The sequence below is a fragment of the Callorhinus ursinus genome, unplaced genomic scaffold (assembly GCF_003265705.2).
Source record: "Callorhinus ursinus isolate GAN/ISIS: 27379988/994484 unplaced genomic scaffold, GSC_fseal_2.0 scaffold9, whole genome shotgun sequence".
NCBI classification, from domain to species: Eukaryota; Metazoa; Chordata; class Mammalia; order Carnivora; family Otariidae; genus Callorhinus; species Callorhinus ursinus.
In genome coordinates this window covers 30,853,156-30,879,983 of record NW_027397071.1, presented here as the reverse complement: position 1 = coordinate 30,879,983, position 26,828 = coordinate 30,853,156, and the positions used below count along the sequence as shown (strand labels likewise).

At 44.7% G+C, this 26,828-nt stretch overlaps 1 protein-coding gene and 1 non-coding gene across 2 annotated transcripts in view; both read right to left on the bottom strand.

Moving 5' to 3' along the window:
* LPAR3 (lysophosphatidic acid receptor 3) overlaps nucleotides 1-26,828 on the bottom strand; it is a 75,585-nt gene that overhangs the window by 35,242 nt on the left and 13,515 nt on the right. The window contains exon 2 of the mRNA XM_025872570.2: nucleotides 15,475-16,231. Coding sequence (XP_025728355.1) covers nucleotides 15,475-16,210 — 736 coding nt within the window. The 5' untranslated portion in view covers nucleotides 16,211-16,231. The remainder of the gene's footprint in view (nucleotides 1-15,474; nucleotides 16,232-26,828) is intronic.
* LOC112824692 (U6 spliceosomal RNA) lies at nucleotides 12,257-12,359 on the bottom strand. The gene has a single exon (XR_003208495.2). It is a non-coding gene; the product is annotated as a U6 spliceosomal RNA (small nuclear RNA).

Below are 26,828 nucleotides of genomic sequence, written 5' to 3'. Positions count from 1 at the left end.
CCCCAGCCTCCGTTGGGCCACATTCCTGGCCCCACTCGTTATGTCTCCATGGTAGCCTGACTGGTACAAGGTCTGCTGCGACTGGGCCTCTCCCTGACTCCTGCCAGTCTCTCAGGGACCTGCAGCCCTCCAGAGGAGGCATCCGCCCATCCTGATCCCCAGCTCGGCTCAGGTCAGTGACCAGATTCCCATTACCAGCAGTCAAGTTTCCCTGACTTCCAACGACTGATTTTGAGGTGGCTTCCTGTACCGGGTGGTTGGTGGAAGTGACATCTGTTGTCCCCAGCTCTCCTGCCTGGACCCCAGTCCTTCCTTGCTAGCCCTGGCATTATTCCAGGGCCTGTGCTACTGTGCTGGCCCCTAGGACCTGCCACTCTCCCCTGATCTGCCTGTGGTGCTCCCTCAGCCCTGCCTCTCTCAGCAGGCACGGGCCCTTGTGAACCTGCCCAGATCCAGCCAGCTCCTGGCCCCACTGCCTCCTCTCCCAGCCCTAGCCCTGGCCCTGGCTCTGCAGCCATGCCTGCCTTTCAACTGCCACAGAGCCTGGACAGTGGCAGCTTGAAGGGAACAAACGCTTTCCATCTAAACGTGGTGGCTCCTACCTGTACTACTTTCTGTCATCACCTTGTGACCTGTTCCTGGTCTGGAGGTGCTGGAGAAGCTCCACCCAGGGGGCCAAGGGTCCGGTGGGCCAGTTGTCCCCTCAGGTCTCCAGGTGTTCATCTATTTCCCATGCCAAGTGAATGCCCAAAGAGCTCTCCAGAAAGCTCAAGAGGATCCCAGGGATGCTAGAAATCTTCATCTGCAATGAAGACATAAGTGCTATGAGCTTGGCATCCAACCTTTTCCGTTCACTGGATGAGGGGTTGTCTCAGCCTACCGCCCCCAGACTGATAACTACAGAACATGCACTAATATAGTCCAATATGTCTCCGAGGGACCGTAAGAGAAAGAGGTTAAGAACCCTCAGACCCTAGTATACTCTCTTTTCTACTGTCCAAGGCTGCTCGTGGCTCATGAGCCCCATGCCCCGTGGCTCAGCCGTGTTCTTTGAACATCTGATGCCTGGTCACACTGGTCTCTGAATAATCCAAGATGGCTGCTCTCTCCTGAGGCCCTGAAGCCTCTTGAGGGCCCCAGGTCCCCAGAGGCTAGGCCAAAGTGCTTCAGAGGGGCTGCAGAGCCAAGTCCCAGAGAACTCCTCAGAATAGAGAACCCACCTTTCTGTGTGGATCCTGAAGGCCACAGCCCCTCTACCCCACAATCACTGAGACTCCTCAGGCTGAGCCCAACTACCCAGTGAACTCTCCTATGTTACCTCCCCTTCCTAAATGCAAAGGAATTCAAGAAAACCCTCAACTTAAGAACTTCCAGACTGCCCCTGCAGGATCCTCAGGCTAGCACTGTCCCCCTACCCCAAAGGACAAAAGTCCAGAATCCAGTGGCCGGTCCTTGGCATTGTCCCTCTCTGACCACATCCAGAGAGACTCCTACAGTCAGAAGGGTCTACATGATCCCTTATTATACAGAGGCCAGCAAAGAAGAATCAGGAAGCCTAAAGATCCTCCAGGCTCACGGCACTCTCTAAAGTGCAAGCTGTCTTAAAGCAAAGGAAAAAAATTTCCCTTCGAAGTTAGAGCAAATGGGGGAGAGTCCAGTATTAGCCCACAGATTAGCACAAACCTCTTATAGGGCCACTTCTTTGTCCTTCTGAGGGTCCATTCCATGCTACTGAAGAGACAGAGTTTCAGCTTCTAAGCTACAGAGCCCACAAGCAGTTGCTTCTGCTATGCCACCACAGCATCCTGAGGATGAGCCCCAGCCGCTGTGGACAGCACCGAACTCTCCTCGGACGACTTCGCAAGTTTGCTGTGTGTCTCTGGAGGAGCAGCAGGACATCCAAGTGGCCATGTCGATCCCAGGAACTTTGCTACAGGTTTTCCAATCTAAGTAAACTCAGTATAACTCCTCCGGAGCCCAGAGCCTTCAACAGGACATCAGGCCTAATTCCAAGGAGTCCCAGGACCCAGGAGCTTGGAACACATCCTGGGAAGGGTAACACTGATATTCCAAGGAGGAATTGTTTAAGTCATGCAAAAAGTTCTGACCTTTCATATGAGGCCCGTTTGTGGTGTTCTTTAGGTGAGCCCAGTCGTGAGGGGGACTGTTCTGGATAGAGCACCGACAAGCCTTATCTTGGGCCCAGCTGGGAAGACTGAGAACAGACACAGGGCAGGAACAGATGGGTCTTTGCCTCACGGGTGAGGTTCTGAAAGCCCAGTAACGTATGAGCTGTATGTGGGAGCTCCGGGGACTGTCTCAGCCACACGGGCCCTGTGTACCCCCATCAGTGCTCAAGGCTGGTGATAAGGAGCCTTACCCTGAAGAAGACAAGGAAGCTTCTAAGAGGATACTTCTCACAGTGGAGGAAATGGATCATGAGACAACACACAATGGCTGGCCCTTGTAATCCTGCGGGAGGACAAACTCAATGAGACGGGAGTCTCTGCATGTGGTCCTGGGCTAGTTAAGGCTGGGAGGTCATCCTCAGCAGCCAGAGCAGTCCGGCAGGCATGTGGCCTGCACAGTCACACAGAGCCCGTGCTCACCAGGGCCCTGAGCTCTGCTTCAAGATCTGTTGTCTCCATCTTGAAATCCTCAGTAAGTTTGCCTTTGAACTTACAGTTTGTAAGTCAAGTTTGGCGGGATGACAGGGCATGAGTGTGAGCGGAGATGTTCAGAAGAAAGGAGAGTTTTAGATCTTAGTGCCTTTAGCAGCACTTTTCTTCCTGCCTTTTTTCTTTTTTTATAAGGGGCCCATGAATTGTGCAGCCAGTCCTGTCTGCAGCCCTGATATAACAGCCTCCCAAGTAACCAGCTAACGCTCGAAGGAGAGAATTGAAGCCTATAATAACCAGGTATTCTCTGGTGATTTCTCCACCTCTAATCCCATTCCTACCACAGAAATCTCCTTTTATGCCTTAGAGTCACTCACTTAAGGTTTACTTGGTACCCGCTTCAAACTCCCCCCAGCTCCAAAAGACCACTGGTAAGAGCCAGGACACGGGGGGCCGGCATTCCAGAAGGCAAATCAAGTCATGATATCACAGGGTAAGGAGGATCCCGAGCGGCAGTAGGACCTTCCCTGTGATTATGACCAGGACAAGGACAGAGGTTGGAGCAGCTGCTCAGTGCCTGTGCCAGGACCCATCTGATTAATATGTTTGTTAGATCATTATATAAACAATGAATTTTGTTGAGTAACTACTGTGTGCCAGGCACTACAGAAATGAAGACAGACACAGTCCTGTCCTTGACAAGCTCAGTCTAGTCAGAGATACAGGCACTTAGCAAATAAATTATAATAAAATGGGCTAACCACTTTTATACATATAAATAGTATTCTATAGAAGCTCTGGATAATTAACTTTGGGAGAGTCAGAAACTATAACAGAGAAGGATCTTAAAAGATAGATAGGGAGTTTGTCATGCTAAGAATACCCAAGAGGGGCACCTGGCTGGCCCAGCGGGTAGAGCATCTACTCTTGATCCCAGGGTCATGGGTTCGAGCCCCTTGTTGAGTGTAGAAATTACGTTAAAAATGTTTTTAAAAAGAATTAAAAAACAAACAAACAGGTGGTCTATCTCTAGCACCCATATTAAAAAAAAAAAAAAAAAGATTACCCAAGAGGAGCATCAAGCAGACCCTGCACAGCAGCAGAATGGGGAGAAGCTTAGCCCCACAGAAGACTGGGCTGTGGGGTAGGGGGGATGTTTAGAAAAGAAGGTTGGGACCAGAATTGTGAAAGTGGCCTCCTAATACCAGCTCGGGAATTTGGGCTTTATCTAGAATACAAGAAGGGCCCAGAAAAGATTAGACACAGTTCACTGTGTTTTTAGGATGGTACCTTGGCTGGCGGTATATAGGAAGGCCTGGGGCAGGAACGCTGGGAGGAGGGAATCCAGCGATGATGGGAAGCAACAGAATGGTGAGGGTCAGCCTAAGGGGATTCAGTAGGATCTGAGACACCCCTCAAGTAGATTTGGTGACTAACTGGATATAGATGGTGAGAGAGATGGCCATACTAAGCGTTCCAGGTTGGAAGGCAAGGCAGATGGGACCTCTACTGTAGACGCACAATAAGACCCATGGAGCCGGGCCTGCAGGGCATCTGGCTGCATGTGGGCAATCCACAGCTGGAAACAGAGATCTGGATCTCGTGAGAGAGGCCGAGGATGGAGACACGGCTTTGAGTAGCATTCACAGAGAGGCACTGGTCCAAGCCCCAAAGGAAGGTCATCTTAAGAGAACTTGGGCAGCTACAGGGGACAGGAACAAAGGGCATTTCCGGGATGGCCAGAGATGGGAGGGACTGGACAAAAGACAGAGAAGGAACTGAAGAGGGAAGAAACCATCAAAGGGTGGCATGAGGCAGGCAACTGTGCAACAAGGAGCTCCAGTCAGATCACTAGAGCGGGCAGTTAGGAGGGCAATGGGGGCTTCATCAGCGCAATCCTAATAGGGGCAGAGCTAGCTTACCATGGCTTGGGGTATTAAGAAAATGGGGTAAGAAAGAAAGAACAGTAGTTAGAAAGGGGACGTATGGTCAGGTGCTGCATTTTTCAATGGGCAAGTACACAGCAGAGCAAGAGTAATGAGAATAGGCTCCTGGGGAGGCTGGAAGTAATGGGCTCTTGTAGAAAGCTAGAACGTAAAGATGAGGCTGTTGCAGATTAGCTAAAATGGTGGAGGGAGGGGTAATAAGAACATTCACATCAGACGACTTCTATCTTCTTGGTTAGAAGGGCTAGAGGGAAGTAAGGAAGGTGAGGTCAGCTGGGGGGTTGAGAATGGGCAAAGCTCAAAGGCTTTAAGAAATCTTAGTTTCCAGGATGAATTCCTGCCCCTGAATCTCAGTTTCCAGGGTGGCTCTCTGCTTCCTGCTTCCAAGTTTCTCTGCCCTTCGCGTTCAGTTAAGGCTGGGAGGTTATACTCAGCAGCCAGAGCAGTCCGGCAGGCATGTGGCCTGCACAGTCACACAGAGCCCGGTCAGCCCAGCTTCTACGTTGATCCCTAGATCTGACCAGGCCAGATTTCTGCAAGTCCATGACCCACTGGCCTGCTCCCCTTCTGCCCCCCGTGCTGGGCTTCCCTGGCTGCTCATCCCGGCCCACGTGGACTTGGCCCCTGCTGACAGCTGTACCTTCCTGCTCTGGAAGGGGCCAGCTCTGCCTTCTCTTGGGCATCTGAGCTACCTACCACCCACAGAGCTTTGGGCCAATTCCAGCAATCTCCTAAATCATCTCTCCCTCTTCAACCAGCCCCCATCTCCCTAAAATTCTACATTTAGCAGCTCCCACCTTACTCTCAACCCATCAATGCCCTCAGCACCCCACAAGGGCTCTCCATTGCCAGTGAGGCAGTTTAGCTGTGGCCGCAGACCTATATAATTCGGCCTATAGCGTCTTTTAACCAAAGTTGAATCTGTCCAGGCAGCCATAGGTGCCACCCCTCCCTGTTGCCTTCTAAGTCCAAGGCCAACCCAGGCACCCATGTCATCTGCCCGGGCTCTGTAGACATTTGACAATGAAGTCCACACCATCTTGGGATTCAAGGTCTTCCATTCTCTGACTCCAGTCTGCCTCTCAAACTAGACTGTCATTACTCTGCAAACCCCTTATTCCAGAAATCGGTCTACCCTGTCCCCTTTCCCACTCTTGGCCTCAGTAGGGTCTCCCTAGATATGTGTAGGCCTGTCTTCCATCCTGCCCATCCCACCTGTCTACAAGGCTTTGCCCTCTTTTCTACCTGTTATACTGAGATCTGGCTCATATCCTGCCTCTCCAAGGAAGCCTCCACAGACTATCCAAACCCACGGCGTTTTTTGCCTGGGCACCCTCACTTGGCCCATCTGTATATTTATTTGTTCCTTCAGTTATCCTGGGAGTTATTTTTTTGGTAATCTTCTTATTTTCTCAGATCAGCCTATAAACAGGGTTCCCTTTAAATCTTACGTACAAAAAGCCAACAGAGCAGATCTGCCTCTGTGTAATCTACCTCACATATGACACAACCATTGATTCATGAACCTTGGTCATCTCCTAACAACCATAAAACATCAGAACAAGCACAGATTTGTAGTGCCTTTAAGGGCAGAGGTACCCAATACATGTTTATGATGAGAAAAATCTAAAAACCAGAAATCTCTCCCTCTTCAGAAAACCAAAAGGATAAAACAGGCCCAGTGTTGGGCCATGAACTCTCTGATTTGATGAAAACAAACAACTCTTGGTATATATCATGGTCACTTAGCCATCCAAGAACAGGTATATTTCACCAAGGCAAGAAGGGAGACCCGTTAGAAGAAGCAGGAACTTGGAAGTCCAGAGCTCCGGCCACAATACCAACAGTGATTTACAAGGTGAACCTGGACAAACCTCTCAACAGATACTGATCCTCTGAGGTAATAGGATCTTTCCTTCTCACATGCTGCTGTTATACCAACAGTCTGGTGGTGAGGGAGAGTGGGTGGCTGGAGTAGACGGACAACTGTCAGAGCAGGGCGAAGGGCTGCTCACCTGTGGTGACCCCCAGCCAATACTTCTGGTTCACCTGCCCTCTATCCCAGCTTCTATGTTGATCCCTAGATCTGACCAGGCCATGATTCCAATTCCCCCCCAACCTGTTGGCTTTAGCTACACACAATGCAGTGGCCCCCAGCTGAAAGTCTAAAAATACAAACAATGTTAGCACGGACTTGATAAAATTCTACCATGGGTCAGCACATACCATGCTATTCCAGGTATGAGCCCAGTAGTGCGACACCTGGGTAACAGACAATAGCCACGTTCCCCTTTGGCAGAAATGGAGGCCCGGAGAGAAGGCATTACTGACTTCTGGAAATCTCAACCTTCCAGAAGGCTGGCCAGGTGCTGGCAGGAGCACTGGATGTAGCGGGGTAATGGAACATCTCTGCTAAGTGAAATAAGCCAGACAGAGAAAGACAAACACTTGTATGGTATCACTTATATGTGTAATCGTAAGCAGGATAAAAGGGAAGAAAAAGCCAGTTTCATAGAAACAGAGAATAGAATGGTGGTCGCCAGGGGGAGGGGAATGGGGAGATGTTGGTCAAAATGTACAAATATTTAGTAATAAGAATTGTTAAGTTCTGAGAATCTAACATACAATGTGATGCCCATAGTTAATAATACAGTATTGCGTACTTGAAAGCTGCTGAGAATAGATCTTAAGCATTCTTACTGCAAAAAAGGAAAGAAGGAAGGAAGGAAGGAAGGAAGGAAGGAAGGTCAGAAGGAAGGAAGGAAGAAATTATCTCAATCTTGGTAATTATTCTACAACGTATATGTATATCACGTCATCATGTCAGATACTTTAAACATACCCAGCTACATTTGTCAATTATTCTTCAAAAAGTTGGAGGGGAGGAAAACACAAAGGTAGAATTTGAGAAGTGTTTCTGTACCTCACACTTGGGAAATAGTCAATAATTGTTGAATTGCTGAATATCTTCCAGCTGAAGAGGAAGGCTTCAGGTTTTTTTAAAAAGAAAAAACGAATGATGTATGGTGATTAACATAACATAATAAAATAAAATAAAATAAAGAGTAAAAAAAAAAAGAAAGAAAACCCACCAGAAAAACCGTCCTGAAGGAGGAAGTGTGCTAGGGAAATAAAAGAAGCTGAGTCGTATTTGGTGTGACAGAACTGAAGGGGTGTGTGGAAGAAATGGAAGAAAGAAGGCGGGGCAGGGACTGTACTGGACATGAGAACAATGAGTTGGAAAAATGACTTTAGACCTGACTGCAGAGGGAGGCATGTAAAGGAGTGAAGCAGGAGGGAAAGAAAGCACTGAGAGCCAGAGAGACCCAAACAGCCACCCAGGCAGAGGGGAGGCACAGACTTCCAAACACGTCTGGGCGGACGGGCTGTGAAGAAGTGAAGGCAACTTGAAATGGTGGGATGGAGGGGCACACAACAGCGGGGTTGAACTTGAACCTGTCCTTGTGAGCAGACAGTGAGGTCTTCTCCATCACCACGTCACCCCTGAGGACAGAGGGTGCGTGTCAAACGGTATTGTGGGAGGCCACAACCCAGGGGGGCCAGGTGAGCACTCACAGGATGGCTTGACTCTGAAAAGAATTAGTCATTCTCCGCCTGATAGGACTGCTCAGCCACACGAGAACTCCTGTGTGCCAATGATCTGATCATTTCAGCATTTCTTAAGGCAAAGCTTTCCCCTCCTTTTTTTTAAACAGGTACTTGATAACTCAGGCATGCAAGGCAGCAAACACTGAAAGTAGGCTTCTGCCCTGCAGAAGCTACCACCAGGCTACTAAAGCTGAAAACAAATGTAGGATCTCCTGGGATTCTGTTAGTGTTTCTTGACTCCTGGTTTCTCTGTGTGTATTGCGTGTGTGTGTGTGTGTGTGTGTGTGTGTGTTTGTGTGTGTGTATGTGCGTGTGTCCACTTTTTTTAAAATCTTTTAATGGAACAAGGACATGTCATTGATGAAACCCATAAATAGTATCAAAAGGCCTAGGTTCTGGCCTCAGCTGTTTTCAGACAAAGAGCCAACTTCCCAACCCTGGGATAGGTGGTAACAGTACTCGACTAACAAGGCATGCTGGTAGGATTCATTAGCAAGACGGGACCGTTTCTTAGGAGGAATGTCTTCTAGATTACACACAAGATGGTGGTGCTGTATTACGGGATTCTTATTAAGCTAACACTTAATGGTCAGGGTCTCACTTATAATGTTTTATTCATAAATGTTGCAAAAGTGAAATGAATTATTAATGCAAAGATCATCTGTCAGAGACAGAAATCGCTAACAGCATTTCGTGGCTGGTGTTGGCGTTTACAGGGTCTAGTAATGCAAACTCGGAGCTTTTCAGTTCTGTGGTGCCCAGTGTCTAAGTCGGCCTGGGTCTCCGGGAACTGAGCTGGTGCCATCACCAGCTGTCAGGCAGCCCACCCAGGCAACTTCTTCCCGACCATCTGTCCCCATTACAAAACCTGCCGCCATGGCCTCCCTCTTCACAGGACTTGTGACGTTACTGGGAATAAAAGGGCACTCTGCTTAAATGTAGGGCAGGGCAGGCTCTTTAGAGTCAAACCAAGGCCTAAGAAGAGTAGCCATACTGACTTAGCACGTACTATGTGCCAAGCACCATTCTAGGTACTTGTACATACATTGTCTCACTGCATCCTCAAAACCTTGCCATGCCAGAGGTACTGATATTATCCCCACATCTACGAAACTAAGTCACAGATTGCTCAGGGTCACACAACTTGGAAGTGGCAAAGCCAGGACTGAAATCTGGTTCCCTCCCTATTCCCAAGCACCTGTTTTTGCCATCTACATCTTGCATAAAGTTTCAAGAGTGGGCAGCTGTCATTCCCCCAAGAGATGTTGTTACATCGGTCACTATCACATGGCAGAAATCTTTATCACAAAGCAAGAGCAAACTCAATGTTGAGAGTTCAAGTGACTTCACAGAAATAACTAGAAATCAAGGGAGATACAAGTTATAAGCCTCATTACTGGGGTCGCTGTTGTTCTATCCCTATCACTTATGTGAAGCTGCTCGTTAACCTTGAAGAGTGGGGTCCTGGAGCCAATCTGCTTGGATTCAAATCTCAGCTCTGCTACTAATATTAGGCAAGACACCGAAACTCTCTAGGCCTCAGTTTCCTCACCTGGCAATAATAACAGAACCCCCCTCAAAAGAGCTGTCAAGGAGATTAAAGGAACATGCCCAATGCTCAGAACCATGTATAGCACAAAGTGAATGTTAACTGTTATTATTTTTGCTACTATGGGTCTATGGGCAAGACACTTAAGTTCACCCAAACTTCCTTATCCACAAAACAGATCTGCATAGCATTATTACGAGGGCCAAGTGAAATGAAATCCCCAAAGCGTGTAACTTGCAGTCTTCCTTACTGGTAGGCGCTCAAAAAATGTTCATTTGTTTTCCTCTTCCCAAGACAGCGCTACCACTCACCCTTCTAAGACCTCTGTTTGCCATTTTATAAAATGGAAGACACATCATTCCTCAGTCACCGTCTACCTCACAGGCCTATTACAGCCAGATTCTGCCGAAGGCCAGGCTGGATTTGAGGGAACCCGGTTTCTACTTTCAGTTCCAGCTTTTGAAAACCCACTTAACTTCCCTAAACCTCCATTTCCTCATTCATTCCCTCATTCTATTATAATCTCAACATATGTTCCAGACACTATGCTCCATGTTAGATATGCAAAGATAGATAAATAAGGTACCATCTCTGACTTCAAAGCACGCACAATCTAGTTCAAAATGAAGGCATGTAACAAGTAAGTGGATGGATTGAAGTATGAACAAAATAGAGAGGCGGCCCAAAGGACATTGTAAGCAGGTTTACCTAGGTAGGCAAGGAAAAATTCACAGAAGATAAACCCTTGAGTTGAGTCTTATGAGATGAATGGGAGTTTCCCAGACAGAACAAGGGGAAGGTATTCCACCATGTGCAAGGCTTAGAGACGCCAACAAAAAACCATAAACAATTATAGCTGAGTGGAGAGTGCATCGAAGGGAGCATCAGGAAAATAGAATAATATCTTTCCCACTTATCTTGCAGGATTTCCCGAGGCGGAATGAGAACACGTATTAAAACACTAAAAAGGACAGTGCTGCAGAAACAACGTGTACGCCTATTATTAGTACTCTAGCAAGGCTTGTGATGGACTTAATTTTCACCCATTTCTTTCCAGTGTGAGAACTCCCAGCACTGTTTCTTTACCACCACTTTGCCTCTTTCCTTTCTCCCCTGAGAGAAAGCAAGGAGGATTTAGCTCTGACCTAAGTGGAGGGGCGGGAGGGAGAAATGACAAAACATCCAGCTCTTTGTTTCAGTTACCACAAACCTTTTCAAGGTCCCTTAACCATAATGCTTCTCATAATTTAAAAGATTTCAGTCATTATTAGCCAGAAAAGAGACCTTGATCCTAAGACCATGGCTTTTCAAACATACTTGACCATAACCCATGTTAAGAAATACATTTTATATTACAGTCCTGTGCACACACAGAAAGTGTCAATTAGAATCTCCTAACTGATCTCATTACTTGCCACTGGGTCACAACCTGAGGTTTGAAAAACACCATACTGAGAGACAAGGTTTATGGAAGATTTTCTTATGGAAGAGTTCAAGAGTATGGCTCACAACTCCCCTCAGGCTACTTTTCTTTTGCCTTTCAAGACTCTGCAAAAAAGAAGGAAATCCAGCCCATTTCCCAGGAAACAGAACATACCCGTGTGCACAGCTCATGGTGTGGGTTTTCTGACAATAAATGAGAAGTTTTTCCATGGGGGGGCTTCTTGTTTGGTTGCTAAGGCCGATTAGGCTTGTTAACAAGTAGGATTTCAAAATACATGGCTCTCTCTTAGGCAGGGCCTTGGTGCCCTATAGAAAGCAGGATCATATGTCCCCAATGTCTTTTCCATGGGAATATTCAATAAGCAACTTCTCTCATGTAAAGGGCTCATCACACATCATGACTCAGAAATGAACAAGCTTTCTGCCTCAGGGCTGCTAAAATGGGAACACAACGCCTAAATGCCTTTCCACTCACATAGAGATTCAAGATTCACACCACCATTGTCACTACTACCACCTCCCTCAGCAAGGAAAAAAATCTGTCCCCTGTCCAGCTCTGTATGCTTTGTGTGCAACCAAAATACTAATGCTGGAAAGAAACACAAAGGTCATCTGGTCTCCCTCTCTCCTTCCAAAGAGGATGGCCAACTAAACTTTCCTGGCTCACACTGAGCTATTTCCTTTTTTTTTTAAGTTAAATTAATTCACCCATAGTGTATTATTAGTTTCAGAGGTAGAGGTCAGTGATTCACCAGGCATATAATACCCAGCACTCATTACATCATGATCCTTCCCCAGTGTCCATCCCCCAGTTACCCCATCCCCCTCCCCTTCAGCAACCCTCAGTTTGTTTCCTATGATTAAGAGTCTCTTATGGTTTGTCTCCCTCTTTGATGTCGTCTTGTTTTATTTTTCCCTCTCTTCCCCTATGACCCTCTGTTTTGTTTCTTAAATTCCACAAATGAGTGAGATCATATGATACATGTCTTTCTCTGATTGACTTATTTCACTGAGCATAATACCTTCTAGTTCCATCCATGTCGTTGCAAATGGCAAGATTTCTTTCTTTTTTTTTTTTTTTTTTTGGGTGAAAAAAAAAGAAACACTTCATGAATTTTCGTGTCATCCTTGTGCAGGGGCCATGCTAATCTTCTCTGTATCATTCCAATTTTAGTCTTTGGGATGCACAATTCAGCTATTTTCTGTTGTACCGCAACATGCATCTGGCAAGGGCCTTCCTTGTGGTGCTATGCAAGTTGAGATGTTTCTACTGTCGCTTTTGATTTTGCCATTTCTCTGACTTAAAATATCTTTCCCCCCTGCCCATTCAAATCCCACCCATCCTTCCAGATCACATCCCAAGCCCTCCAAGAAGCCATCCCCAAACTTCACCTGTCCATCCCATCTTCCTTCTCGGAAATGAGATTCAGCTCCCTGAATTCATGCAACTCTGCCTTTTAGGTGCTGTTTAAGAGACAGTTAATATATATTTATGGATTGACTTCCTAATATTTAAAAGAAGGCATATTTATAAAAAGCTTCCATCTTAATCTTTCCTACAACATATATATCAATGTAAGCAGAAAGGTTTAAATTATTAAATCAGATAATCATTACAGAAATAAATATTAAGCTATTAATTTACACATACTTAGAACCAGTAACTACAATGATGGTAAAGCCAGCATTGTTGATCTTTCAAAGATACTATCATTTGGGAGACACTTGTGTTAGGCAACGGAACTTTTACATGCATCACAGTGAGCAACTGAGGGGCTTCCTCCCTAAGGAGATACTATGGTTGATGCTTTTATGGAAAAAGACTCTGTGCTTTGATACACAGTCAACACACTGAACTCTGTGTTGACTTTGGTTACTTATTGTTATAACAGGATCGTTGGATCTTACAACTTGGAAAGAATTTAAAGATTATCTATTCTACCTCAAATGGTGAAATTTAACCAGGAAAAGGTGAGCCAATAATGTACTTCAGATCACCCTTATAGGAAATGACAGATTTGAGGCTAAAACCATATCTTCTATTATCCAAAGAAATCAGGATCTAGAAACCTAAAAACCTCATACAACCCAGCTCTTCAGTTTCACTTCCTCTGTCCCCAGACTTCTCATCTTCTACCAGATCCTTCTGTCTCACCGCTAAGGAACTTCCCCAGGTCCTCGCCATCAAACTGTCTTCCTGCCATGAACCGATTCCTCCACATTGTTCCATGTCAGCACCACAACTTCTCTTGTCTTACTTAGCAATTTCACTCTTTATTCCGTTTTTTTCCCCCCTTATCCAACCACACCTGCCAAAACCACACTGCTCTTGCATTTTACCCTTCTGTAACCAGTCCAGGCTGAAGCTAGTGACCAAGACTGTCCTATGGAGTCCTGTTCTCCCCACCTAAGATTACACCTTTTCTATCTCACACTGTATATGATACATAATATGCTGAAAAAAAAAAGAGAGTTTTCTCTTCAATCAAGAAGGTCATTACCGTCTTGACACATGGCCTTCAAGACACATTGCCAAACAATGATGCTTACAATTCAAGAAGGGAAAATAGCAAATTCAAGGACAATACCAATAAATACTGAATGTTAGTTACTCTTTGCCAAAAACATCAAAATCCTGTCTAGTTCAAAGGTGGAAAAACTGATTAATGTGACCCCCCCCTTTCTTACTCTTAACCTACAGTCTTGTCAAGGGGCTAAATGAAGAATGATGTGGTCAAAAGAGAAGAGGAAACAAAGAGGAAACCAGGGAAACCAGTAAAAGTCCAAATAAATCAAAACAGGCTGCAGAGTACAGTGTTAAACATGTGGGCTCTGAAGGCCAACGGCACAGTGTGTGTTGGGGGCCCCATGCATCCATCGCTGAGTGGCCCTGGGCAGGCTGCTCTGCTCAGTTTCTTCATCCGGGCAATGAGGGTAACAATAGCACCTACATCACAAGATTGGCATGAGGATGGAATAGATTACTATCTATAAAACAGTGAGGACAATGCCTGACACATAGTAAGGACTATATAAATACTTGTTAGCTAACATAAATCCTCGTTTGAAATCATTTTAACAATCACGCTGTGTGTCTGCTGACTTCCATGCCTTCCTGGCAATTTCAGGACCTGGACACATCCTGGTGGCTGCCATCCCACGTCACATATTCCCTGCGTCCTCCACTATGAATTGCTGCCCAAGAATTCCTTCACATCAGGATTTGACAGGAACATGCTCTGGGACCTCTCTCAGAAACAGTCCCCACTGCTGTGGCCACCACACATGGTAGGAAATGGACTCTCTAACATAGAAGACAAGTCCTGTGAACCCACACAGCACCAATTCCACCTGTGACCCAGACTGGAATTGGGGGGCAGCCTACCAGAGAGAAAACAAAACAAAGGGAAAATTTTTTGCACCAAATACATCTTCGAGGGACAGGGCTGGTAGGGCAAAGCAAAAAGTCCTCAGAGCTGTTCACATGTGCTTTCCTAAGGCCTCTCCTCTCTTTCTTCATTTTGTTCTGAACAGACTCTTGGCTATACCAAATGTGATCTCAAAGTCACCTAAAAACTATTTGTTTGTTAAACTAAGCCAACCACACAGCACTACCTCCCAACTGCCCTCTGGTCCCAGTCCCTACCACCACTCTGAGTACTGAAATACCCTCTTCAGCAAATTTCTTGCCTTTGCCCTTGCTCCTCACAAAATGGCAGCCAAAGAGATACCATTAAAATGCAGGTCCAATCATGTTACTCCCTTGTTCAAAACCTTCCCATGGCTTCTCTTCTCACTCGGAAAATCCAAAGTCCTTATGATAACTACACCGTCCTACATGATCTGAGTGGCCCCAACACCTCCCATTAACCCTCCGACCTCATATGTTCCCACTCTCCCAGCTCACTCTACTCCAGCCACAATGGCCTCCTTGCTTTTCTGGGCTCCTGTGCTTACTGCATCTCCTGCCTGGTGCCCTTCCCAGACACACGCAGTTCACTTCCTCACCACCTTCACATCTGCTCAAAAGTCATCTTCTAGCTGAAGCTAGAATTGCAAACTAGACCTGCTTAGCCTCTTTACCTTATAAGTGTTATATTAAAATGTATTATAACATTATTTTATCTCTATTTAAATACTTATGTTGTCTTCCCCTACTAGAGTATAAGTTCCAAGCAGGTTGGGGATTTATGACTTTTCTTGTTCACTACTGCATTTCTACTACCTAGTAAGCACCTTGCATACTCTAGATGCTCAATAAACATTTGCTGAATGAATGGGGAAAATGGCTCACTTGGTTCCTCCTTACCTAAGACAGTCATCACCGTCTTCATCAGCTTCATGGGTGTCCTCCGGCGGCTGATGGACCCACTTGTATGTGGAGACAAAATGTTGGTTTTCCTCTTGACATACACGTAGATCCTCAGGTACACCACAACCATGATGAAGAAGGCCACAAGGTTGGACACAGTCCAGAAAATGAGGTAACTCCTGCTGTAAATGGGGGCCAGGGAAGAGCAGGCAGAGATGTCACACAGGCAATTCCAGCCCAGTGTGGGGACCGCCCCCATAAAGATAGCGATGGCCCAGATAAACAAAATGAGCAGCGTCACCCTCTTTTTCGTCAGGTTGCTATGGATCCGCATCCTCATGATTGACATGTGCCTCTCCACAGCAATAACCAACAAATTGGTTAGAGAGGCGGTCAAGCTAGTGTCCAGGAGCCCCTGGCGGAGAAACCAGCGGTTGACCGTCAAAGTTTTTGAAACGGGGCCAGTGTTAAACATCAGGAATACATAGGCAATTCCAGCAAAGAAATCCGCAGCAGCTAGGTTAGCCAACAGGTAGTAGAAGGGGAAATGAAACTTTCTGTTTTTGATCACTGCTGCGATGACTAGAGAATTCGAAAAAAAAATAAACAGGCAGAAAAATGTTCCAACACACAAAACAATTACAAGCTTCGTTCCTGTCCACTCATCGGCAGTGTCTGTGTTGCTCCTATTGTAAAAAAAGTCCATCCGCTTATCATAGTAACACTCATTCATTGTGGAGAAGGACTGAACATCCTAGAAAGAAATTTGAAGAAGAAACAAACATCACTCTTTGCATATTCAGTCACTGAACCACCAATTGCCACTGCAAAGGTGGCAGAACAAGGCCCCTGTTCTGGCCAGCTTCTGTTAATCCTTCAGATCCCGATGTAAATGTCCCTTGTTCCAGGACTCTAGCCCCTGACCTCTTATGATAGTATTTATCTTGCATCAATAATTGTTGTCTGTTTCCCAGGCTAGGTGCAAGTGTGAGGGAGGATCTCTGTCTCTTTTGATCACCAGTATACTCCCAAGACCCATCTGCCCGGGCTGCCTCATGACAGATATTTGCTGAATGGCTGGCTGGCTGGCTGGCTGACTGCCTGATCATGGATCGGCAATAGCTCAAATACTCTGAGTCCTGCAATATCCACTCTGCATCAGTAATAATTACAGCACAGTACATTAATGCTTTCTCCTGGTGGTTTCCAGCTCATTCATTATTTATGGGTTCTGTTCATTAGGCAAGGGCAAGTTGGTAATGCCAAGCACACTGTCACAAGATAACTGAGTGTTGAGTTACTCTTCACATGACCAAGCTGATTCCCCAAGAGATAATTTTCTACCACTTCTGATTCCACTCCTGATCCTCCTTCCACCATCTTTTGGTTTCAAGCTATAATGACAATGCACACTTTTTAAGCATGTGATATAGGGCTGAAGACTGTGTTCTCAGTACTCCTCCTTCCTTTTTTGTTCACTTTTTCTTTATTGTCCTAATCCAAATTGTACCAGTGGTGAATGTGCTTACTGGATTTTCCAACTCAATCACTTTAAGTCAGGTTCCTTCCCTGGGCTTTCACCACAGCAGGTGGTGGAAGAGCAGGATTCCATGGACAAGACGGAGCTCTGGAGTTTGAGCAGATGTCCAAGGATGTGACTACATACCTGCCATGTGAGGGCAAGTCCTCGGGACACATGTCTGAAAGTAGACCCCAAACTGGGGTATCAGGCAGACAGAAGATGCTCATCTCATGACAAGATCTCTTGGACACCAAAACTAAGGGATTCTGGCCAAGGATGGGTTGGGAGGAGCTCTAAGGATGCCTCTCCATCTACGCTTGGTGGAAAGACTAGGAGTTCTGCCTCACAGTGGTCTGAACAGCTATGAAAGATTCCAATCAAAGGAGACCAGAGTTGAAAGCCAGAAATTTAGAGTGAGAATGTCTGTGGGCTCCCTGTCAAGGAACGAGGCAGCAACTTATTCACTGGAGAACCAGAGATCCAGTAGGCCCAGAAACTAAGCAGTCCACTGGTGGGAACGAAGTGGCTCTAAAAGCAAAAGCTTAATAGAAATCCCCAGCTTTTAAGGTTCTCATAAATTCTGCAGTCCAATACCATATCCAGAATCAGGGTAAGCAGATCAGATACCAATTTGAAGTAGTACAAAATGCAAATATATCTTAGATAGTGTTCTTTTTAATTTATATTTTAATGGTGTAATGATACTTTTAAATGAATTAGATACATACTTCTCTGCCATAGCAAATGGAAGGTAAAATACCATTTTATAAGCTTACAATAAAAAACTGGGAGTGGTTTCAAGAGACAAATGACTCTAGAGCCTTTCAATTACAAGGAAGGGGACTTGATTTTAATGACAAAACAAAAATTACTCTCTTTGGCAGACATTCACCAATGTTTAACTGCCAATAGAAGATAGCTCCATATAAGAGGCCAATAGACCCATGCTGTATCATGGTAATTTTCTCAAATATAGATATATAATTTTAATAGCTTCATAATGTTCCAGCATATGGTCATAACACGCTTTACTTAACTAATCCCTAAATGTTGGGTATTTCATTTGCCCCCAATATTTAGCCTCTATAAGCAAGGCTGTGTTCTTGTGCATTAATCTTTACATACTCAGCCAATTATTTGCTTAGGCTTAATCCATACATTTCAAGTTGCTGAAGTAAAGAATATAAATTTATTTAAAGATTTCTGATACAGATTGTCAAACTGCCCTTAAAACAGATGATATTTCTAATCCCACCAGCAGCATATGAGAATTGAACAGAAGACAGCAATCTAGTAAAATTCAATTTAAATATTCAAGGAGAAAATTCAGGCTTTCAATAGTGTTGGAAGTATACAGAAATTCAAGACAAATAATCCAAAAGAAATTTTCATGGTGCAATTATTATGTGTCCTTTCACTAATAAAAAATATTTCATGTATTTTATTTTGCTATATGCTCTGGATAGCTAAGAGAAACACATATCTAATTTAAAAGTTATGTTATCCTTGACTAACTCATCAGCAGTATCAATTAATATGTCAGAAAGATGTTGGTATGAAGATACTACCAATAAAACTTTAAATTTTCCTAATTTCCTTTTGAAGAGGTCTTAACATTTTAGTTTTGGTTCACAAATTTGGTGGAATTTGTAATTATATGATATCCTAAATCCTCAATGATTTTTACTTGAAAAATCTTCCAATTTAACTTTCTCCCCATCAAAACCCAAATGGCACATTCTTAGACATATTTTAACAAAAAATCATCCTGAGACTGAGAAGCAGTTTTATCTTCCAAAGTTGAGAAGTCACAGAAAAAAAAAAAACACAATTAACCAGAATTCCTACCAAGCAGCTCCCTACCTCACAGCCTCAAAACCTACTTTTGGGCGAAACAATGAGAGCAAATAAAGTTCAAGTGGGGAACCTGTGGAAAAGATTCCATTCCACATGGAATACTGTACAGCTACTGAAAATCATATTTACCACGAAGTTGTGGTAATAGGAGAAAAAGCACATGCTATTATTTTAATTATAAATAATTATATATGTACACATGCATATACATACATATTTTATACACACAAAGACATATACACACACATATTTCTTGTCTATCTTTTAAATATAGAAAAATAAGGAAAAAATCTTAAAAGTGTAAATACTTCATTAAGGATGGTGGAATTAGGGATCATTTAAAACAATTCTTTCCAGTTTTTTCTCTGTTCCACATTTTCTGTAATAAATAGACTTTTAAATGCTAGTTTAAAAGTCTATCTTCAGAGCACACATTCTACTTAATGTATTCTACCTTTCTTTGACAAATACAGCTCCGAAAAATCAGAATTAATGTTCAAAGGAAAAGCCTCAAGGATTCACTATGTTCATTATTACTAGCACAGCACAGCACACTTTAGAGTTTTTCAGTGATAATGAAAACACAGTGGTTTTCTACTTAAAATTTCATGTAGCTGTAAAACCTTACACGTTGACAACTATAATCAAATCAGGACGTCACTTTCGCCAACTCTCCTGTAAAACATTTCCTAATGCAATCACCCCAGAGCTCCAAAAATGAATAACTGGCAGTTCTGTGAATTAGTGCTTTTGATTTTTTTTTTCCTTCCCTGCCATATGCTGTCAGCTTGTTGACAGTCTCCAGGACATACTAATGACGGATCACCATATCTTCTTAGCTGCAAATTACCAAAACTTTAGGGAGCTTCTAACAAATGATGAATGTATCATCTCTTGAACTCTCTCAAACCTTAAAATATGATTCTGTTGGATCGAGCCCCACATCAGGATCCCTGTTCAGAGGGGAACCTGCTTCTCCCTCTGCCCCTCACCTCACTCGTGTTCTTACTCTCTCTCTCTCAAATAAATAAAATCTTAAAAAAAAAAGATCACATCCATAGCATCAGCATTTGTGGAAGGGATGAATGAATCTCCATCCTATACTATATCTTCCCCCACTAAAATGACACGTTCAGTTAAACATCTTTGCTGACTTACTCTCATCACCCATTAAGTAGGTCAGTTAGAGAACAGCTTCACTTAACTGTGCTCTTGGGTTAGTTACTGACTATCTCCATATCACCACTATTCTTAATTGCTAGTATATGAGTGATTGCTTTGTGCCTGGTGAGTTATCTCATTTAATCCTCCCAACAGTGATGAAGATACTATTATCATAACCACTTTGCAGATGAGGAAACTGAAGCGCCCTTCCCGACAGTCATGCAACCGGTAAGAGAAGACCCTGGGTTCTGTTGGGGAAGCTGTGCTCCCAGCCTCCATGCTTATGGACAACATTACACTTTCTCTCCCCGGGCAAACAAAACACCAGACAGACCAAGAACTATAGTCATAGTTACAATAACTATAGAATCACCAAAATAGAATGATCTAATCAAAACACATTCAAAGACTGTCTTGTACTATAAAAAAAAAATGGGGACATTATAAATAGCCTTTAGGGTTCCTTTTTAAAGATTTATTTGAGAGAGAGAGATCACGCACACAGACACGATATGGGGAGGGGCAGAGCGGGGCCGGGGGGGGGGGGGGGGGGGAAGGGAGAATCTCAAGCCGACTCCACGCTGAGCACAGAGCCAAAGGAGGGGCTTGAGCTGAAACCAAGAGTCTGGTGCTTAACAGACTGAGCCACTCAGGTGCCCCTAGGGTTTCTTTGTTTTCTTTTAATAGCCCTGAGAAGCACAGAAGGGGCACTTTTCTGAAAATATGTTTTCAAATTTTATGGTAAGTAGGCCCACAATATGGCCAATTTCAAGATTAATGTTCCTAACTTTAATTCCACCAAATCCCAAGCTGGGTTTATTTTTTTTTTGTTTTTTTTTTTTTCTTTTTTTTTTTTTTTTTTTTTTTTTTTTTTTTTTTATACCAAAGGTTTAGAGGATTTGGCTTGTTGTGACCCAAAAACAAAAGATGTTAAACTTTGGAGCTATTACCACAACTTCAAACTTCAGTAATTTAAGACTTCATAAAATGATGGTTTAGAAAGTCTATATGTGGAATCCAAATGAAAACTTCATGAGCAAAGCTCTCATTTAGACTCTCCCAAACCTGATTCCCTGAAAAAAATGTTCAGCCAGCCCATAATGTGGAAACAATTATGAAAATTAAGACATTTGAAAACCACTCAAGCAGCTTTTATTTCTAGCTACATCTTACAGGATATGGTGCTGCTGGCCTTTTAGCTGGCTTTCAATAACGCTTCCCTCTGTCTCTTAGGACAAAACTGGGTGCATCCTGAATGAGGTCAGTGGGCACTGTGCATATTTTCATCTCCGAGGGCCTGCAAACGTAGAACAGTTCTCTCCTCTCTGGAAACCCCAGCCAGAAGGGAGTTAGAGGTTAGGTCAGCTGATGGTGCCAACGACCAGAGAAAAGAGACCGCTCCTGCATAAGCAATCACTGAATTCTTTTCAGTAATTCACGTTAACGGCAAAATCAGGATAGCATGGGAGATTTAAACCCACATATGATCCCTGACATTCATTTTAGCCATTCGTTTCAAAGCCTTTAGTCTTGCTGTTCCCTCTGCCCAGAAACCTCCTCCCGCAGATAGCCACAGGCTCATTGGCCCACTTCATTCCTGCTCAAATGTCACCACATCAGAGATCCCTCCTCTGCCATCCCCTAAAAGAGCACCTCACACTACTCTGCTGCGCTTCCACCCTCTGTCCTGCTTGGTCCTTCTCTACAGCATTTCTCACCACCTGAAACTACTTCCCATGCGTTAGGGAGTCAGGGGCGCTGTGTCGTTATGGCACATCCCCAGTACCTGGAACAATGCCCAGCACATAGTAGGCACTCAGTAAACACTTGTTAGACATAGAACGAAATCAAGTCCTTGTGTACACATGCCTGTATGCCCCTGTTTACCCGAACTGAGCATTATTACTTTCTTCTTTGGCGTACTCTCTAATTTGTATCTCACAACTCTCATTTCCCTCCACAGACCTGGCCCCAAGCCCTGCGGCTGAGAGGTGTGAGGAGTAGAGTTTGCCACCCTTGAACAGGGTGGTCTGAAGGGCAGTCCCACAGTAGAGACCTCTCCCTTGTGTGTAGGGACATCAGAAACTATGGCTCCTCTTTGAACATAACTTCAAAAGAGAGGGGGACCCAATGGCCAAAGCTAAAACAATTTGAGAAGCAAAATAAAATAGCATTGGACTATAAACAAATGTATAAAATAAACACCCTTAATGCATACTGATGTGAGTAAATGACAGAATAAAATAACGAACAAGAAAGAGGAGATAAATCTCCCATGCAGAAGAATTCCAAATAAATTGTATAGACACTCTGCTCTAAAAGAGGGGAACATAATTTCTCCCAGCGCGCAGCAGGAAAAGGGTAAGGGGTGGGGGTAGGGAGTCACTTTTCAGTGGAGAACTTGACAAATGATTTTCGCGAGGTGATCGAGGTCAACAACAGTGGTGATAAGTCATATTGCCAATCTGTAATCTTGATATATGTTAAGAATGGTACTTAACTCTGTGATCTTCCTTCCCCAAACCCACAACCACAGTCTCACCATGAGAAAAACCTCAGACAATTCCCAATTGGGTGACATTCTGCAAAATTCCTGACCAGGACTCCTCAAAAACTGTCAAGGTCACGAAACCAAGGAGAACCTGAGAAACTGTCACAGCTAAGAGGAACCGATGGAGACACAACATCTAAATATAAGGTGTATTCTGGATCCTAGAACAGAAGAGGGACATTAGGCAAAAACTAGGAAAATCTGAATAAAATATGGACTTCAGCTAAAATACTGTCTCCATATCAGTTCACTAATTGTAATAAGCACACCACACTGGTGAGACATAATAGGAGAAACTGTACAGGAGGGGATGTATAACACAGAAACTCTATACTATCTGCTTGATTTTTCTGTAAATATATAACTGTTCTATAAATAAATACTAAAATAGATTTAAAAGAGAGAGGAGGGGATGTTATGAATTTCACTATACTTCAGTAATTTTAAGATAGAGCTCGCGTGTTTCATGAGTGGCCACTATCCTAGGTTAGGGTAAAATACACAGAGGAGAGGCAATTTGTTTAGGGTTCAATGTAAATGGAGGCTGTCTATAATAGAGTGCTGGAAGCCTCTGTTATCATTGGGTAAAGCTAATATGTTTACTTAGGGATGCCTGTTAAGTGTCCAAATCTGACACCCTATCTTCGTACCCTAGATCATTTCTCTTAAGAACGCTAAACTCAACTTTGCTTACACTGCACGCCACTCTGTCTCTTAAGAAGGAATGGTAAAGTCAGTCATACAAAATTGCTCTGATGGAGACCCTCTGTCTCCACAAGGCACCCCGTGCCTCTATGGGGAGTAAAGCTCCCAGGCAGCCGCCACACAGAGGAGGGGCAGGCACCCACGGGGTGCGTTTGGGCAATGACAAACATCCGTGCCTCCAGTCCTCCTCGGCCGCAGGTGGTGACCTGCGGGGGAGCACGGCAGCTGGAGCTCCACAGAATAAACAGGTCACTGTACCACTGCATGTGGATGAGCCCTGCAGGGACGGAGGACCGCCCGCCGCATGTCAGCTGGCTCAGCCACCGCTTTCTCGCTCTCCATTGAGTGGGTGGATTTATAAGAGGCCACGGTATACACACACTGCTTCTACCCTAGGACTTGTTTAATAAACAACCGCGAGCAAACGTATTGTTCCCCAGTTGTCCCTGATGACCGAAGTCTGTCTTAAACCTCTTAATTAAACAGGAAAGTAAACCAGAAAACATACAGAGCTAAACCAAAGGAGACACAGGTTTTATATGATCAGCAGATTCCCTGACTTATCAGAATATAAGGTAAATATTTAATTGTGTTTGCTTAATGTATTATACAATTTTAATCCCATCTACCTCATGAGATTAGAAAGATAACAGACACACTTTGTCCTTTGACCCTCTCAAAAGTAAAGATGCTAATCACAATGCTTAGAATATTTACAAAGAATATAACTACGTATGTTCTATTGTATAGGAATAAACTTTAGACCCTTATGCAATCACATGCTTTACTCTTTGAAGAAGGAAAGTGCCAAAATTTAAAGAGTGGACATTTATAGCTGAAAAAGATATTCTTCTTGTACGAAGAACTTGGTCACTGTGAAAATACATTTTGAGAAACTTCAAAGTTCCTGCTTACAGCAAAGACTTTCCACGAGAAGAAAATTAGGTGTCTTTTGATGTAAAATCCACAACAGACAAAATCTTGGTCCAAACCATTTGTCCTAACCTAACCATAGTACTGCATTCCCTTGCTCGTCCCATTTCATGACCTTGTCCCTTGCCTCCAGTCCTAAAAAGGATATTCAAGAGCCTCTTACCCTACACTGTTGGTTCCCAATAATCCCCCCAGCTGTTACCAGCGATGGGTCAGTATTATGATCTGCAGTGATGCCCTCTGTGCTTCTGGAGACCACACCGGCCCAGGTTAGGGCCTGACTAAATCCTAAAACTCTGTAGAGAAAGGGAAATCATATTTTCAAAAACACGTGGCTCTAACAGGAAGCAGCTGTTGTAATCAAAGCTTCCGAGGTTCTACAGGAGAGCATCGCTAGGGCCAAACGAACAAGTCATAGGGGTCTCGGCAGGAGTTCTAGGCCTTGGTCAGGAAGCAGCACTCATCACGAAAGTGGGAGGCTCACAGCCCTCCCCAGCCTGCCCCCTTCTCCCACCCTGTGCCTGCCTCGTGGTAAAAGAGCGTGCCCGTGTCAAGGTGGCCAGGTTGTGGAAATGTATATAAAAGACATGTGAGTGCTGCGCCTGGCCTCATCCATTGGCCCCTCCGACCCCCCTCCACCCTTGTGCTCCGTACCCTGCAGGACTGCATCAGCAAGCCTTGCCCTCCAGCTCCTGTGGACAAGGCAGACAGCAAGAGATCTGGAGGAGGCAGGAGGCCGAGGCTGGGAGACTGATTTTCCTTGCCCCTTCCCCTCCTCCCTCCCCTTGGCTTTCAGGTTGAGGGGTGCTAACTGCTCTTTGCTGTTTCCAGCTCTTGGATGATACTGCGCCATCTCTTGTTGGCTTCCATAAACTCTGCCCTCCCCCGGTTACCAAGTTACCGTCCCTCCTGCTCCAGCTACCAGTTTGACTGTATCATATGTTTCTTGTGGAACACTGAGAATACAGATGCCCTTTCCAGTACGCTGTAATACAACAAAAAGTGTTGTTTTCAAGGTTTTAAGTATGTTATGGATTTTCTTAAATCTTTTAGTAATATTTAGTACACTTTAACATTTCTTGGTTGTGAATATAACAACTCCCAGAGAAGGAAAGAGGAATAAATCATATTCCTGAGGGCACGGACCAGTATCACAATTCTTTTGATGCCTTCAGTGTCCCCTTACCTGCACCAGAACCCTACTAAATTTCTCTACACATGGTAGGTGAGTTAATCAATGGGTGATTTACCCACAGTGATAGGGGTTCTATAAAATACAGGTGACGGCACTGGATTCCACCAGATCCCTGCACACCAGAGTCTACGTCACTGATGTCCTTCCGTGTCATCCAGGATCGGTCCCAGCTCCATCCGTGTTGCTGGTCTTAGACGCCACGGATTTAAGTGTTAGGTTGGGCTTAAGGATTAGCCGGGTTTGAAACCTGATGGTACGGCAAAAGAATCAGTAGTCTTTTCTTTATAATGCCTGTGGGGAGGGCGGGGGGCGGGGGGGTAAAGACAGTTGTAGCCTTATGGGAAGCAAAAACAATGCAGACATCCCACAAGGGCTATGTGTTGGAGGGCACAGCCGAGCCATCATCCGTGGCAGGGCCGGGGGCAGGGCCAGCTGGGGGCAGTCCTGCATCAGGGCTGCCCTCACAGAAGAGCTGGAGCCCGCCGCCTTGCTGGTGAGGCTACAATGGCAGACAGTCTTGAGACTCTGGGGACACAAGCCTGACAGAGTCCCTGAATAGGCCAAGAAGCTGGGAGGCTCAAAGCACTGGTGGGGGTGGTTCTCAGGAATAAGCTCATCCCTATCCCAATAATAGCTTCCTCGTACCCTAGCATTCTTCACCTCTGCTCCTCCACCAGCCCCTCCAGTACGAATACAGACATGCTTCGGGGAGATCCAAGGCCATCCCTGACTCTGGAACCTAGACAAATCTACACAACTGGAACTTTCCTACATGTACACCCTGATTTTCCTGAACTGCCTTTTTATGCACTAGATTCAGACGCTGTTTTAGGCACTGTTGGGGAGGACTCCCCTGAGACTGCACTGTAGGAGCGTCCTCTACCCCAGAGTCAGCCTTTCCCACCAGACTGTAAGCTTCTCAAGGGCTAGAACGGCTTCTTTACTTACGTTTGTGCACTTGATGCCCAACAGAGGGGCATGGAGTAGATGCACAATAAATGTTTGGTTCCTGTGCTGGTTAGTTTCAGTTAGCTGGTAGGGAGTAGAGGAGTTGGAAATTTGATCACATTATGTTGGATAACCAGGAGTAAAAAGAAAGCATAGCTAACCTTTCAAGAAATTTGGCAGAGAGGGGCGCCTGGGTGGCTCAGTTGGTTAAGCGACTTCCTTCGGCTCGGGTCATGATCCCGGAGTGCCGGGATCGAGCCCCACATCGGGCTCCCTGCTCCTTGGGAGCCTGCTTCTCCCTCCGACCCTCTTCCCTCTCGTGCTCTCTATCTCTCATTCTCTCTCAAATAAATAAATAAAATCTTAAAAAAAAAAAAAGAAATTTGGCAGAGAAATACTAGATACCTCTTCTATGGCATTCAACATGCTTTATTGCATATTTGTTTTGTCTTGACATCACTTCCAAACCTGTTGGA